The sequence below is a fragment of the Python bivittatus genome, unplaced genomic scaffold, assembly GCF_059951505.1.
Source record: "Python bivittatus isolate LINGU-HERP-01145 unplaced genomic scaffold, Pbiv_v1 ctg000080_np1212, whole genome shotgun sequence".
Classification (NCBI taxonomy): Eukaryota; Metazoa; Chordata; class Lepidosauria; order Squamata; family Pythonidae; genus Python; species Python bivittatus.
The window spans coordinates 1,943,873-1,960,028 of record NW_028277035.1 but is presented as its reverse complement, the minus strand read 5'-3'; the positions used below and the strand labels follow the sequence as shown (position 1 = coordinate 1,960,028).

At 43.8% G+C, this 16,156-nt stretch overlaps 1 protein-coding gene across 4 annotated transcripts in view; it reads right to left on the bottom strand.

Annotated features, from left to right (window-relative positions):
* The window catches only part of TMEM94 (transmembrane protein 94), a 79,719-nt gene that overhangs the window by 10,003 nt on the left and 53,560 nt on the right, over positions 1–16,156 (bottom strand). For all 4 annotated transcript variants that reach the window (XM_007439786.4, XM_025174147.2, XM_025174148.2 and 1 more), the window contains 7 exons: positions 13,030–13,168; positions 10,484–10,599; positions 5,000–5,099; positions 4,222–4,330; positions 1,259–1,448; positions 659–736; positions 12–97 (listed from right to left, as the gene is read on the bottom strand). In XM_007439786.4, coding sequence (XP_007439848.1) covers positions 12–97; positions 659–736; positions 1,259–1,448; positions 4,222–4,330; positions 5,000–5,099; positions 10,484–10,599; positions 13,030–13,168 — 818 coding nt within the window. The remainder of the gene's footprint in view (positions 1–11; positions 98–658; positions 737–1,258; positions 1,449–4,221; positions 4,331–4,999; positions 5,100–10,483; positions 10,600–13,029; positions 13,169–16,156) is intronic.

Below are 16,156 nucleotides of genomic sequence, written 5' to 3'. Positions count from 1 at the left end.
AGATAGCTTACCTTAGCAATGGGTAGCAGAAGCACGAAAGCCACAAAATGTCAGTGGTACTGAGAATGGGAGGCAGTTGTGCCAGGCAAGACAAGAACTACATACAACAAAGCAAAACGCATCATCAGAACCAAAGCTGGAAAATCAAGGAATCAACAAAACATCAAGGACATCTAGAAGAAATGCTGCATAATGAAGAGCTGCCTATCTCTGAGGGTTCCAAAATCAACTTTTGTTTTTTAAGAGGAAAATAACCTACTTGTTTTTAGAGAAATGTTCTAACCTCCATAGAGTGACATAGCTGTGTTTGAAAAACTCAGCATTATGCATGGCAGCCTATGTAAAACACTTACAGGAAAACTCACAAAAAGATCATCAGGAATTCAGACAGGACATCTGCTTACTGGACACCCCCCCCCCGATTCTTTTCCCCTAAAAAGTAATTGCTAAAATCCATTACCTCCAAAATACCCTCCACGTTTCTTTCATTTCCCTAACATTTATTTTGAAAAAAAATCAGGAAATAAATTATATTGGATTAGAGCAAACTAATACTGAATTCTTCAGATAAATAAATTCTATTATTGGGTCTCTGGGAGGTTACATTCTTCTTTCAATATGCCTTCTCTGCTTTGTGAAGTTGTTTAGAACAACTCACCTGAATGATGACCAGAGTTAGCTGACACTGTAGGAGAAAAAGGAAGCACTTCCGTATGCCATAAGTTGCATGGCGGGCCTAAAAGTGAGCACATTATTGGGATATTATTAATGAATGAGTAAACCAGCAGATCTATCACCTACATCAGAAGCTACATGGTTGCACTAACAGACAAAAATACTTTCAATAGGAAGCAATTTTTCAGAGCAAATACCTTTCAAAAAAAGTGTGAAGGCAATTAGCACAGTAAATTAATCTACTTTTATTTAATCAAAATTAAACATTTCAAATGAGTTTTCAAAAAATAAAAAGGGCCCATTCTAGCCTTTCAAATGCATCCTCAGCATTCAAAATAATTTTAAAAAATGAACCATTAAATTTCTTCAGGTGCTGAATTATATGCAGATACCATTTTATATTAGTAGTAAAAGATAGGACACTGAAAATTGATCCAGATTGATTTGAAGTAAGATACTTAACGCTTTTGTCTACTTTATTCTAGAACCTACCAGCAATATTAAGTTATGATCATGATTAAGATGAGAATTTGATGGCTGTCACAACTGTTCCTTCTGTCTCTTGAAAGAAAAGCAGGCTTACTTGTTCTATAAGTCTGATGATCCCAATTGTTTCTTCAGGGCAAATAGACAAGGAGCAGGATAAACTATTCAGCTGGCCAGAGAGTTGAAGTGGCGTGAGCTCATCAGAAATATGGGTCATGTTTGTGCTGGTAGCATAACCAAAGGTCTCCCAGGAGCATCGAGAGGGATAGAGAGGATCCAGTGCTATGCTATGCAGATAATATGACATAGGGAAGATTAATGCAGCGGGGAAGAAGCCAGGAATAATGACACAAAAGTGATCTAAATAACATGCTGATTATAAACAAACAATGAAAACTGTGGATTATATGCTAGTACTTGACCAAGATGAGACTTATCAATGGCAACCAGTCACAATGTCTACATCCTACTTCCAAGATCTGAGGCTAAAGTTTCCAGTGGGAAAGGGCTCTTTTTGATCCAGGGGCTGGAATTCTGTTGAAAAATTGTGTCTCAACTGCTGCTGCCTTACATCCCAGCCATCCACCCCAACTCTCCTTTATACATCTGTATAAAAGATGGTTTGGATTTTCAGATCAGAGTCTCTTTACCTGATAAATAAATGGAAGCACATGTGCTGTTGATTTTAAGAGAAATGTAATGCCCAGGCTAGAATACCAAAAAAAGGGGGATAAAGTGGCTAGGGAGGGAAAAATCAGGACAAAACCACAATGAAAGCATCCAAGAGATGTTGGAGCTGTGTGTGAGTATACATGTATAAATATATTGAAAAAACTGGGTCAAGCTCCCGGTCTTCCGTTCATTAACATAACCCGCCCCAAATTAACTTTCCATATTTAATCAAACCAATCATATAGCATTCATTTTAGACTCTTTGATTTTCACAAGATGCTTTTATCAGAATGGATCTTAAGGGTGAATAAATTGGTAATAGGTTGAGGATTTTAAATGGTACTGGACAATTTTGTCCTGTCTCCAACCTTCTCTGAGATGATGGTGACTTCAGAGGGTTCTGGAGGAAGCAGATTATTTGAACCCTTGCATTGAGGGTTCAGACCTTGAGACAGCATTGATTGCAATTGCTGATAATCTGTGACAGGACTGGAAGGGTCTAGAATACTGCAATGCATTCTATGTGCAACTGTCTTTATCCAGAAGCTACAACCAGTTTAGGATCCAGTGGAACAAATACTTATGGGAAACACCTCTACTTTATGACCTGCACTAGCTTCTGCAATTCAAGATGCTCCTTATTGCCTCTAAAGCCTCCATGGCACAGGACCAGATTATCAGCAGGATCACCTACAGTATCTCTAACTGTTTCTGCTTCTCTGACTGGGTGTACATGCTCCAGGCCCTCTCTATTAAACAACATCATCTAATGGGCCTCAGGAAGCGAGGCCTGCCCTATGGAACAGCAGATCTCTAGAGATTCCAATGGCCCCAACTCTGCCAGCCTTTTGCAAGGTGCTGAAAACCTGGTTCTTCCACCAGCCACAGGCCAGGCTGTTAACTGAGCCCATCTTGTTTGTATGGTTGTATGTTTTTTTGGGTCACCTTGGATGCAATGTGCTGTTTTGAAATTATCTTTGTTTACTGTTGGTTATTTCTGTTAGCCTCCTAAAGTTGCTTGTTGAGTGGGCAGTCACAACATTTAAATAATAAATGAATGTTTCCTGTATTTAGTCTGACTTGCTTTCCTTCCCATTTTTCCCTTTGTCTTGCTAAAAGAAAAGTTTTGTTAAGTTTAGGAGACTGGGAGGCTACCGGCATGAGGAAGGCTCTCTTAGGCTAGTCAGAGTTTAGTCAAGGCCCCAAGAGCGTGTCCAATCCTGAGCCAGATGCTGCATAAAGCGGTGAGATATTAATGATGCATTCATAGTCTCCATATAAAACAGGGGCAGACGGTTTCTCAGCAACCAGACGGGCATTCTTTGTGTGTGTGTGCGTGCCTTCAAGTCAGTGGTGACTCCTGGCAACTGCCTGGACTAGTCCCGGCAGTTTTCTTGGCAAGATTTCAGAAGTAGTTTGCCACAGCCTGCTTCCTAGGGCTGAGAGAAGCTCACCCAGCTGGCTTTGTGCCTAAGGCAGGACTAAAACTCATAGTCTCCCAGTTTCTAGCCACTTCTCAGGCCCAGCCCAAGAACAATGATGAAACAGTCCAGTCGAGTGCAGTTCCTTTATTTGCCCACACCTGATAAACAGAATCTTGCCAAACTAAATCTATACTACAGCAACTAGTGGATATACCCTGGGAGATTCTAGGGAGTGGCTATCCTGAACCTCTTATGCTTCCCACGCTCCCCCTGGGGACTGTGTTGTCTTTTGCCTCCTTTCCCCTGCTGGAATGCCACGCCTCCTTCCTGGCAGCCCTGATCGCCCACATCAGCCTCCTCCTCATAGATACATTCCATCACACCACTACACCAAACTGTCTCTCTTTCATGTTATTACTATTACTTTTCCACAACCTAAAGGGGCATTAACGTAAGGACCAGCAGAGAGGATGGGATCTGGGGCCTTTTTAATATTTTTTCTTTTTTCTGGGGAGGGGCAGCATTCCACATTTCTAGATAGAGAAAGCCAGTCAGGGATTCAATGCCTCCTTTTTTCCTTCTTTTTCCTTTTACAGTTTCCTCATGAAGAGTGAAAAGTAGGCAATATAGTGCTAAGCTTCAGTTTTGTGACCTTATGGTGCTTCTTCTGCAAAAAGTTAGATCTGGGGGATGTGGTTGCCCAGTCCTGATTCAGACCACATGCAATTGTCCTCCATTATTAATTGCAAGGGAGAACATGTATCTGTACATTCAAAGGCATGAAATGCGCTTCTGAGACAAAGCAAAGAAAAATGGTAATTGTTAAGGCTCAGGGGCGTTCTACACAGCTGTGCAATGAAAAACAGCAGAGCAGTCATTCCAAAAGCAAAAGTCAGGAATGAGCTCATATATTTCTCAAAGTCAGAGGACCAAAGCCTGAAGGCTGCTGCTTTCTTCTTCTTACCTGATATCACTCTGAAGGAAAAGGCAATTGTTGCGCAGGTTGGCAGAGCTGCCCAAGCAGCAAGTGACTTCCCCATACTCCTGCATGATCTTGATCATCTCACACATGGCTGGCAAGAGAAAAGGAAAAAGAACTTACCCCATGGGCACCCTCTAGCTTTCTTTCTTTTTTAAATTAATTTTAATTAAAAGTTTTTACATAGCTAAAAGACAAATACAGAAGTATATAAAGAAAAGAAAGAAAAAGAAAAAAGAAAAACTGCAGAAAAAAATACAATTAAAGAAAAAAGATAGTTAAAGAAGTGACTTCCACCCTTCTTTACAGTAGTTACAAACAAACTCATTATCCCTTCTCCCCCCTTAATGTTAGAGTAATCCCTTCAGCCCATTATTCAATCTTTTTTCAATTGTCAAATCCAGAAATCACCATTTAACTTTTTTCCATTTTCAGCAAAAAGTCCATAAAAGGTTTACAGCGTTTTATAAAAGTACTTATTGTTTTCTCCCTGATCAAACAGGTCAGTTCTGCCATCTCTGCTAGTTCTGCCATCTTCATAATCCATTCCTCCATTGTGGGTATTCCAGTACTTCTCCATATTTGTGCATATAAATAATCTTCCTGTAGTTATCATATATAAAATCAGTCTTCCATAAGTCTTTCCTAATTGACTATCCATAAGTCCCAATGAAGAGTTCTCGTTTCATAAGCACCCTCTAACTTTCTCTGGGGCCTTCCCATCCAAGCAACAAAGAAACCAGCCAGCCTGACCCTCACTTACTTTCTGGGGTGGAATCTGTAAACAGAGGAACGAGCAAAGGCACGTTGTCAATGTTCTGCAGGTGGGGTCTCACCTGGTGGATTCCCCGTGGAAGTTTGGCCTGAAATAAACGAAGCAAACAAGCTAAGGAAAGACAATTATTAAGACCCAGGCTGACTGTGCAGTCTTTTTCCTATAGTCAGATGCTCTGCAGATGGGTTGGCAAGACAGAGGAATAAGACAGCTCTAACTCTTGTCCACTGCTGAATCCAATCTAAAGGGAATCCTACCAGGAAGTGTTTTATTGCAATTGGTCTCTTGCTTGTTCCCAATCCATCTAAGCAAGCCCCGTGGAAGTTTGGCCTGAAATAAACGAAGCAAACAAGCTGTCTGCCTTTATTAATCAAGATATCCCAAGCTCAGTACAGTATCATCAAGGTCTAACATCCAGTAATCTAGGAACTATACTTGAAAGCAAATCAGATCAAGTTGGAATCTTTTACAGAAAGACTCCAATGATGCAACTTACAACAAATTAAGAAGTGCTTTGCTAATAAAATATTTTCCTTATATAAATTACAAAGCCTGTATTGTATGGAGAGGGGAAAAAACCATACCTCTGGGAGAAAACAATGAAATAACCAAAGACTACAGTCTAAAATATACTTTACTGGAAAGTAAGATTTGAAGCAATGGAAGTTTCTGCTGAATAAATGTATTTTTATGACTGGCTGAAAAATTGCCAATTGACAGTGTTAAAGAAGGCTGCAGTGTAAATAAAGATGGTTCTCCACCACTATGAGAATAGAAACTATGGGAGTGCAATTCAAGGAGATAACAAGTTCAAATCCCAATGAAGATGCATATAGATTAATTTTGCCCTTTGTGTGAACATTCTTAAGAGTGACTAAGGGAAATCACCTTCTAATGAAAGGATACCTCAGAATAGTCATCAGTTAGAGCCTAAGATGAAATATATGCAGGGCAGTCTAGTACTCTAATGGGCTGTGAGAATAACCTTGGGAGACAGGAGGAAGAGCCACAGCTTGGACAATGTCTGATAAACGAAATCTGAGTCCACAGGAGGAATGGGGATAGAGTAAGTATCTCAGAAGGAACCATCTCTAGTTCTCTGGAAAGTAAAGGCAGGGGAGGGGAGTAGTGCTTTCAGACTTGCAAGATTCTGTTACTCTAACCTTACAATAATGGTAGTATTAGTACTCATGGTTTCGGTTTCCTATCTGGACTACTTTGAAGGGCTGACAGGGTTAGAATCCTAGAGAAAATGGATCTAGATCTAATTGTCTAGATCCCTTTCAGTCAGAGTTCAGAACTGGTCAGACATAACATTGGTCATGCTGATCAGGATTTGGATGGTGGGAGTGATATCATTCAATATGTACTACTGACCATGGTGTCCTTCTGAACTGCCTTGGAGGGTTGGGAGTACAGACAGCACTTTGCTGTGATTCTGCTCTTACCTAAGGGTAAGAGTTTGTAAGTTCCAGTTGATAGGCGTGGATAGAGAATGGTTGAGCCCTTGGTTGCTCCAGTGTTGGGTTTGGTCTTCTCTTGTAGGTTATTTAACTTTTATATAAAACCACTGCCAGAAGTCAATTGTCAGTTTGCAGTTAGTTGCCATCAATATCCGGATTAGACCACTTTATATAGCTAGTCCAGAGACATTCTTGAACTTCTGTGGGCTATACGGGACTGGTATGAAACAAGCTCAAACTAAACCCTAGCAAGATGGAATACCTGTTGACCAATTAACCTTATGAATGTTCAGTAATATGTTGCTCTTAACAGGATCCCTGAAAGAGCTGGTCTCTGATTTGGGAGTCCTTCTGGACTGGCAGTTAAACAGCACAAAGGTGGAAGCTGTGAAAAGGACGGCCTTTGCCTAGTTTTGGCTGGTTTATCAGTTATGGTCCTCCCTGGACCAGGGAAACCTTGTGAGAGTGACTCATCTTGATCACCTCACAACTGAACTAACACAACACACTCCACATAGGATTGCCTTTGAAGAAAACCTGGAAACTGCAGTTGATCCAAAACAAACAGCCAGACAGCTTGGGGTGGGTGTACAATCCACAACTGCAAAATTATGCCCATCTTGAGGTTGCTGCACTAAATAGGTTCCTGCGTCTAATTCAAGTATTTATTTTTTCATTTATATTTATTTATTATATCAATTTATATAAAGTGTTGGTTATCACCTCTAAAGCTACACGCAGCCTGGCACCAGTATCAAGGACGACTTTATCACGTATGGGTTTGCCCATCCAGTCTGAAACTCAAAAAAGGGTTTCTCACTACCGTGTGAAATAAGAGGGGTGTGGACTAGAAGGTGGAATTTTTCTTTAGCAACCTGGACACCATGAAACCTTTGTCCCCAGAAATATGCTTGAGTCCAATTCTCCTTGCAGTTTGGAAGGACTGAAATCCACTGTACTTCGATGAGCCTTCAGTGAAGGTGAGCAACCAGCTGATGTTGTTATTAGTGTCACTGTGGGTTTGAATTAATAAAGTTATTCTCCCTTGTGGTGTACTGCCCAGTCTTCTCTGATAGCAACATTTTGCAAATGGGAGGGAGGGAGGGAGGGAAGAGGCAGGCTAGGGAACCAGCAATTTCAACTTCCAGTAGCACAAAGCTCCTCCATTCTTGTTCTTCCCTCTCTCTCTCTTCCCAAGATTTTCTCCCACCCCACCCCACCCCTTTCCTTACATTTCCATTTCTTAGTTTCAGCCCATTTAATAAGTATCACTAAGTTTTATTGTAAGGAAGGGATATCAAAATGAAAAATAGAGAGTTGTCTTAAAAAGCAACTGCATCCGGTCCAGCAGGCAAGATGATCAACACATTGCATATGTACTTGTTTGAGGAAGGCTGTTATGCATATTGTCTATGTACAGGGAATCCTTGTTATTTGTGGGTTCCATATTTGCAAATTTGCCTACTCCCTAACTTTTATTTGTACAGGTAGTCCTTGTGTTACAACGGCAATTGGGACCAGGATTGCCATCACTAAGCAATGTGGTCGTAAAGTGCAATATCATGTGACCGTATCACTTAGTGACAGCAATCCTGGCAGTCCCAGTTGCAGTCGTAACCCCAGGACCATGTGGGTTGTTAAGCAGGAAGAAGTGGGAGTCCCAGGCAAGGAGTGAGGGGTGCCATGGGGGGGGCGTGGGGGATGGAGGGTGCCATGGGCAGAAGCTAAGGAGCACAGGCAGGTCGTCAGAGGCCTTGAAGGGGTCATTGGAGGCCTTGGGAGGGTGGTCAGAGGCTGCATATGGGTCAGCAGAGGCCTTCGGGGGGCCGGTGGAGGGTGCATTTGGGCCAGCAGAGGCCACAGGCAGCAGGGGGTGCTAGAGTATGAGATCCCTGTAGCAGGATACTCCGTAGCAGGCTCCTCAGGAGAAAAAGCAGCGAGAGCTACTTACTGGAGTGACTTGCAACCTTCCCTGCCAACTTCCCCATTGACTTTGCTTGTGGGAAGCCAGCAGAGAAGGTCACAAATGGTGATCATGTGACTCGCTGCATCATTGTAATTGTGAGCCAGGCACCCAAGTGCCTGGATCGTGATCGTGTGACCACAGGGGTGCTGCAATGGCTGGAACTTCAAGGAGGGGACATAAAACCATTTTTTCACCACTGCTGTAACTCTGAACAGTTACTGAACGAATGGACATAAACCAAGGACTACCTGTAACCCCAAAAGCAATACTCACAACACATTCGCGGTTATTTGTAAAAATGCACAGAGTGGCAAACATTTTTAGTCACTGCTCTGCACATGTCTTCTCTCATACTGATGATCTTGGTGGTTAAAATGGCCCCCAAGCCTAGTGTTCTGAAGCGCAAGAAGGCTGTGATGTGCCTTACAGAGAAAATACACATGCTAGATAAGCCTTGTTCAGGCATGAGTTATAGAGCTATTGGTCATGAGTTCAATGTTAATGAATCAACAATACGGTACATCCAGAAAAAGGAATAGGAAATTCGCTGCTCTGTTCGTGAGGTGGTTCTGGAAAGCACCAAAGTAACTTTAAATGCTTAATTTTTTTTTCAGGACTTTATTTGTAAGAAATATATACATTAAATAAGATGTCAGAAACAGAAACACACATAAAGGAAGATTATGTATTGATTGGTTGATGAAAATGTTGTGACCAGAGGCTCGCAAGAATGTAACCCTGTATTTTCCCTAGGAGCAATAGTTCAATAATCACTAATTCAGTATTAATGACGATTCCACAGAACACAACTACTGCAAATAACAAGAATTTTCTGTAGTTGTACTGAAGTGTATATGTGAATAATTAAAGAAAGTTTTGTTTCCAAGACTGAGATAGCTAGCTATTTCTAACTCATCCAGTGAAATCATTTTTACTCTCCCTTTTCAAAGCATAATTTCCAGAAGAAAAAAAGAAAGAAACCCTCCTTTGGTGCAGTACCTGGAATTCCTCCAAAAACTGATGCTCATTATAATTTTTAATGTGACAGACAGGAATATGAGATATAATTAAATATATCATTAAATACAGAAAGAGCAGTTATATTAATTGCACGGAATTAAATTTAATTAACTCAATCATATGTAACTTTTTGCTTTTTGACTCTACATTCAAAGGCAAAGTAGAGCTCTTAGTGCGAAACAGGTTGTATACCCACATCCTACAGCCAGTAGCCATCACTCGCTTGCATCAGATGATTATATCCTCTTAACTTCACTGGTACACCTGGGCTTCTGCTGCTTAGATACTTTAAAAAAGGTGCCATGATGAACCATAATCTCCCACTATATATGCTAATACATCCATGGGGATTCGAGGAAGCAATCTGTTAGATTAAGGTAACATACACTATACATAAGAGGGGACGCGGTGGTGCAGCGGCTTAATGACGCTGAAAGTTGCTGGCCAGAAATGGTCGACGCTTCAGCGGTTCGAGTCCAGCCTTCGCGTTAACAGGGTGAGCTCCTGTTTCCTCCCCAGTTCCTGTCAACCCAACAGTTCGAAAACTCACGTGAGTAGATAAATGGGTACTCTCACTCCGGTGGGAGGTAAAATGCTGGCGGCGCCTTACAAAAGGAGTCGGGAGCAGTTGCTGGGTAGCACAACCGCACTCGCCCAAAAAGGGCATGAAGCAACGGAAACCCCGCCTCCTGCGCTCGCCAGCTGGGCTCTGCTCTAGGAAGGAGGCACTGGCAAACCACTTCCGAAACACCTTGCCTTGAAAACTGCAAAGGACCTGTCCAAAGCAGTCACTGCAGGGTCGGTAACGACTGAGTGCAGATTAAAAAAAAAAAAAAAAAAAAAAAAAAAAAAAAAAAAACACTATACATATATACCTGTTGTTTTAAGCCTCACTAAATTAAACAGAGCTTTCTTCTGAACACCTTCCCACCTGCCTACCTAATTATTAAGTGTAAGAATATACAAGCAGCCAAAGCAGTTGCTGAGAATCTACTCTGGCCAGGAATGAAATGTCAACCTTACCCTGTTGCAGTCCTCCAGGAAACTGGGGATGTCACTGTCTGTTGGCTGGAAGCTAATGAGATCTGAGTGGCCTTCCTCCTCCATCAACAAAAGCCCCTCTGCATCTTCTCGGGAGACTGAGGACAGAGAGGATAGCGACATGAAAACAGAAAACGGCACCTCTAACGTCAGACACCTCCTCCCCAGCATTTCCCCACAAGGCCCTGTGGCAGCCCAGAAGTACAAATTCTGGTTTTCTGTGTTACATCAACTGATAAATCCCACTCAACATTCCTAAAATAAAAGGTGTCTTAAATAACTCATCTTACTCAGCGTCACAAGCGTCATCTCATATGCAGCCAAGTTTTTAGCTACATCTAAAGCTAAGGAGTGTATTACATAGAAAGGCTTAAAAGTAGAGATGCTTCCAGATGGATGGTTGGTAGTATTAGCAGTGAAAAGACAGGTGGCTGGATAGGGAATGGTTAGTTTATATCTGTATTTTGGATGGGATCCATGGACTTGGGGGAGAGATGGCAGGTTTGGTGGGCGGGATGCTGGTTCAACAGGGCAGGAAGCAGCAAGCAGTAACATCTTAGTGGTGATGGGCAGAGGAAGATATGGTGGGAGATAAAGGTGAGATTACTCCTGGGAGGTGTACTTGGTGTCTTGTATCAATTCCTTTTTTTAGCCCTCTAAGTCACTGGGTCCTCAGTGGCCCAGGGCTCAGACTGCTGCTTAATGCCAGGTTGGCCTGTAATAAAGGCGCTCTTCATCCAGGATCTTATTATGAAATAAGAAGACAGACCTGGCGTGTATCACCAAGACCTGGATGGGCATGAGGGAAGGATTCCCCTATTGGAAATGTGTCCACCTGGGTTTCAAGTATGGCACCAACCACAACCCTTGGTGGACTTGATGTGATAGTAGCTATTGTCATCCTGGGTACTCTTGTGGCTTTTATACATGCTGCTCCACAGATAACCAGATGTGAGATTCTGAAGCTGAGCTCTAGGGAACAGATAGGGTTGCTGCTACTATATTGGCCTCCCTGCTGCATAGCTGTTTCCCTACTTGAGCTGCTTGACACTATGGTTGGGTCAGCAATGGAGCTTCCCAAACTGATAGGTGCAGGGACTGGAGTGGATCAGGAGTTCATGGCTTCCACAGCAACCACAGACCTGACCCAGACAACTGAGGTCCAACATACAATTAAGGAAGATGAAAAGCAAATCTGACCAAATGTAGGTAAGAGTCTTTAATAAGGGTTATACTGTGGCAATAACAGCAGCAAAACATAGCTATTTTTCTGCTCTTATTGCATTCATGGATTGCCATCTAGTGGCCCTCTTTAAGATGACCCAGCCCCTCCTAGGGATGGATGGGTCAAAAGAAGGGCCACTGTGAGGACTTTGAGGCATCTGTCAGACAAAAGTGCTCATATTTACTTTGAGCTGAACTCCAGCTACACAGGTGCTGTTAAGTTATCTGAGGCATGGTCTGGTGTGGTTATCGGGAAACAGGTGAGCTTACGGTTCCCAAGGAAGGGGTCCAGGTTCTCAGAGCTGTGAATGTGGTGACTTACTCATTGATTCAAGTACCTCCTGGTTGGTCAAGGCCTCCCAGGAGATGACTGTGGCTGGGTCCAAGCAGTGAATTCATCTGAGGGGGCATTCTGCCTGTGCTTAAGAAGGTGGTGGCCCACCCCATCATTGGACCCAACAGTTTTGGACAATTTCTAATCTGCCTGCAACTTTCCTTCTTGGGGAAGTTTGTTGAGAAGGTGTTTGGGCTGCAGCTTCAGAGGGCTCTGGAAGAAACAGATTATCCAGATCACTGCCAGTCAGGTCTCAGGCCTCAGCACAGTATCAAAACAGTAATGATTGTGCTTGTGGATGACCTACATCAGGATCAGGATGGGGGTAGTGAGGATTACTTTCTTGATCCAAAGATTTTCCGTCCTTGGTTCTGAATGGGTTGTGCTGTCCCAGACAGGTGTGCAGTTTGGGGGCCCTCCTACACTCATGACTTCTGTTTGAAAAGCATGTGGCATCCATGACTCAGAGGTCCTTTGCCCAAATCCATCTTGTGTACCAGCTGCATACCATTCCAGAATCTGGAGACCCTATCCACAGTCGCTCATGCCTTGTTCATTTTTTGCCTGGATTACTGCGACATGCTCTACACAGAGCTGCCTTTGGACCTTCTAGAAGCTACAGCTAGTCCAGAATGCAGCAGTGCAGGTAGTTATGAGTGCACCTCAGTACAACTGTGACACCACTACTTGGTGAGTTGCATTGGCTATCAGCAGGCTTCCTGGTACAATTCAAGGGTTAGATGTTACTTGTGATTAAATAGTGAGGCCCTCCAATCCACCTGACTGGCTTTTCAATTCTCACATACCTGTGTTGAAGAATTAAGTAAGATAAAGTGGGACTGTCCCATGCAACAGCATTTGTCCTGCTTCAGCAGAGTGCATCAGAATTTGCTTCAGCAAATCAGCCACCTTTGTTGTAGCCAACATTCCATCCACCCTCTGCAAACCCTGCCAAGCTATTCTCTCTCACCTTGAGGAAGGTCCTCATGCAAGGAGCCTGCATGACTGGGACTGGAGGGAGGGATTTCAGATCCAGGCACATCTCCATTGGGAGTTAGAGATATATGGCAATTCCAGCCAGTCTCAAGACCCATCTTTTCAGCAAACACCTGTAAAAATGAAAGGCAAGAGGCTAGAGAGAAAATGAAATCAAAGCAATGGGGGTCTACAATCTAGATTCAACTTCAAGAATACAGGTTACAAGGCATTTAGTGTTTGATTATTTTGATCAAAACCTTTCTGGCTATTTTGATAAAAAGTCATCAATGGCACAGTAAAAACTATGTAAATCACAAAAATGTGTACACATGTTTCTTAATATAGTTTGGCTCTATTACCAGGAGAACTTCCATTTTTTGGATAGAATAAGTATTTATTTTTTTATTTATTAAATTTATCCCTGCCCATCTCCCCCTAATGGGGGGCTCTGGGCAGCTCACAACTCATTAAAACAATAAATAAATATACAATTACATAAAACCTAAAACCTGTACAAAACAATTACTAAAAAAGAAAGAGTCCAGGAGGCCAATGGTTCAGGGAAGCAACGCCAGGCCTCTAAGGGGCTAGCCAACCCCACACTTGATGGTTTCCCTCCCCACCCCAGGCCATATGGCAGAGCCAGGTCTTCAAATCCCTCCAGAAGGCCAGGAGTGAGGGGGCCAATCTCACCTCCGGGGGCAAGATATTCCAAAGGGCAGGGGCTACAGCAGAGAAGGCCCGCCTTCTGGACCCCTCTAGTCGGAGCTCTTTTGCCGAGGGGGTCCAGAGCATGCCCTCTCTGTGTGATCGGGTGGGACAGGGTGAAATCGTGGGGAAGAGGCGCTCCCTCAGGTAACCTGGTCCCATGCCATGTAGGGCTTTAAAGGTGATAACCAACACCTTGAATTGGACCCAGAAGCAAACTGGTACCAATGCAGCTCACGGAGCAACGGTGTTATATGGGCCCTTCTTGGGGCTCCAAAAATAGCCCACGCAGCCGCATTCTGGACCAGCTGTAGCTTCCAGATACTCTTCAAGGGTAGCCCCATGTAGAGCGCATTGCAGTAGTCTATCTGGGAGATAACAAGGGCATGAGTGACCATTTGAAGGGCATCCCAATCCAGGAAAGGGCGTAACTGATGCACAACCCAAAGTTGTGCAAAGGCCCTCCTGGCCATGGCTGCCACCTGCTCTTCAAGCAGGAGCTGTGAGTCCAGGAGGACCCCCAAATTACACACTGGGTCTGTCTGCGGCAGCGCTACCTCATCCAGCACCAAATATGACAAAGTCCCGGATACAGAGGAGCCATTAACCCACAGCCACTCCATCTTACCAGGGTTCAGCTGAAGCCTATTGTTCCCCATCCAGACCCTTACAGCCTCCAGGCACTGCGAAAGGGCAGTCACGGCATCACTTACCTCACCTGGGATGGAGATGTATAATTGAGTATCATCAGCATACTGATGATACCTCATCCCATGATGGCGGATGATCTCACCCAGCGGTTTCAAGTAGATGTTGAAACTGAGCGGAGAGAGAACCAAACCCTGCGGCACCCCACAAAGGAGGGGCTGAGGATGGGACCTCTCGCTCCCTATCACCACCGATTGGGATCGGCCCTGAAGAAAGGAGGTGAACCAGCACAAAACCATGCCGCCCATCCCCAATTCCCTGAGTCGTCCCAACAGGATACCATGGTCAACGGTATCGAAAGCCGCTGAGAGATCAAGGAGAGCAAGGGTGGTCGCACTTCCACCATCCTGCTCCTGCCAGAGATCATCCATAAGTGCGACCAATGCCTTTTCCATTACATAACTGGCCCTGAAACCTGACTGGAAAGGGTCCAGATAATCCATTTCCTCCAGAACCCTTTGGAGCTGTGATGCCACCACTTTCTCAACCACCTTCCCCAAAAAGGGGAAGTGGGAGACTGGACAGAAATTGTCCAGCACGGTAGGATCCAGGGAGGGTTTCTTGAGGAGGGGGTGCACCAACACCTCTTTAAAGGCAGCTGGAAACACTCCCTCCTGCATAGATGTATTAACTATCACCTGGATCCAACCATATATCACCTCCCAAGCTGCTTTCACCAGCCAGGAGGGGTATGGGTCCAGATGGCAAGTGGTGGCCTTCACAGTCCAGAGGATCCTGTCCAGTTCCTCAGGAACAACAGGATCAAACTGTTCCCAGATAACTGGGTAAGAACGATCTCCTGGTATCCCCCTAGACCCTGCCCCACACTTGGAGTCTAACTTGGAATGAATCTGAGCGATTTTGTCTTCCAGATGCTCTGACAATTCCTCCACGTGGCCCTGCAAATGAATCATCAGATCCCCCTTACCAAGGAGGGATCTAGTGATCCCAAACAGGGGCACCAGGCAGCACTCTGCAGATGTCATAAGGGTGGAGAAGTATTGGTGCTTCGCCGCTCTTATCGCCACAATGTAGCCCTTAATAGTGGCTCTAACCTGTGTTCAGTCAGATTTGGTCCTTGTCTTCCTCCAGCAGCACTCTAGACATCTCTTGACCCTCTTCAGAACCTTCAACTCCTCCGTAAACCACGGGGAGTGTCAGGGCCGATGTGGCAAGAAAGGTCACATAGGCGCGATCCTGTCCAAGGCCCCGGCCACCTCCCTATTCCAGGCAGCAGCCAAGGCCTCCGCTGGACCGTGCAGCAGATCCACAGGAATACCCCCCAGCTCCCTCTGAAACCCTAACGGGTCCATCAGGCGCCGTCTTTATTCCCACTTTGCATGCACGTGCCTATCTAGATTTACTATGTCAAATTTACTATTATAGTAGTATATTAAAATAAGTATAATGAACATTTAGTGAGATTCTTCCTTAATATACAACTTCCAGATAATAACAACTTGCTTTGGAAAAATTTACCATGATCAAAACTGAAGAACATTCTATTACTAAATTATCAATTGTGTTATTTGTAGGAAAGAGAAAGAGGGAGGGGGAGGTGTCGCAAATTAAAAGGAACCAGCTATCAAGATGACCATAAATATATAAATGCTAAAACACAATAAACATATCAAAAGAAGAAAAAAAAATCAACATTATTTCAGAATCAGTCCCAGGATTAACAGGACCACTGTGTCCTTGAC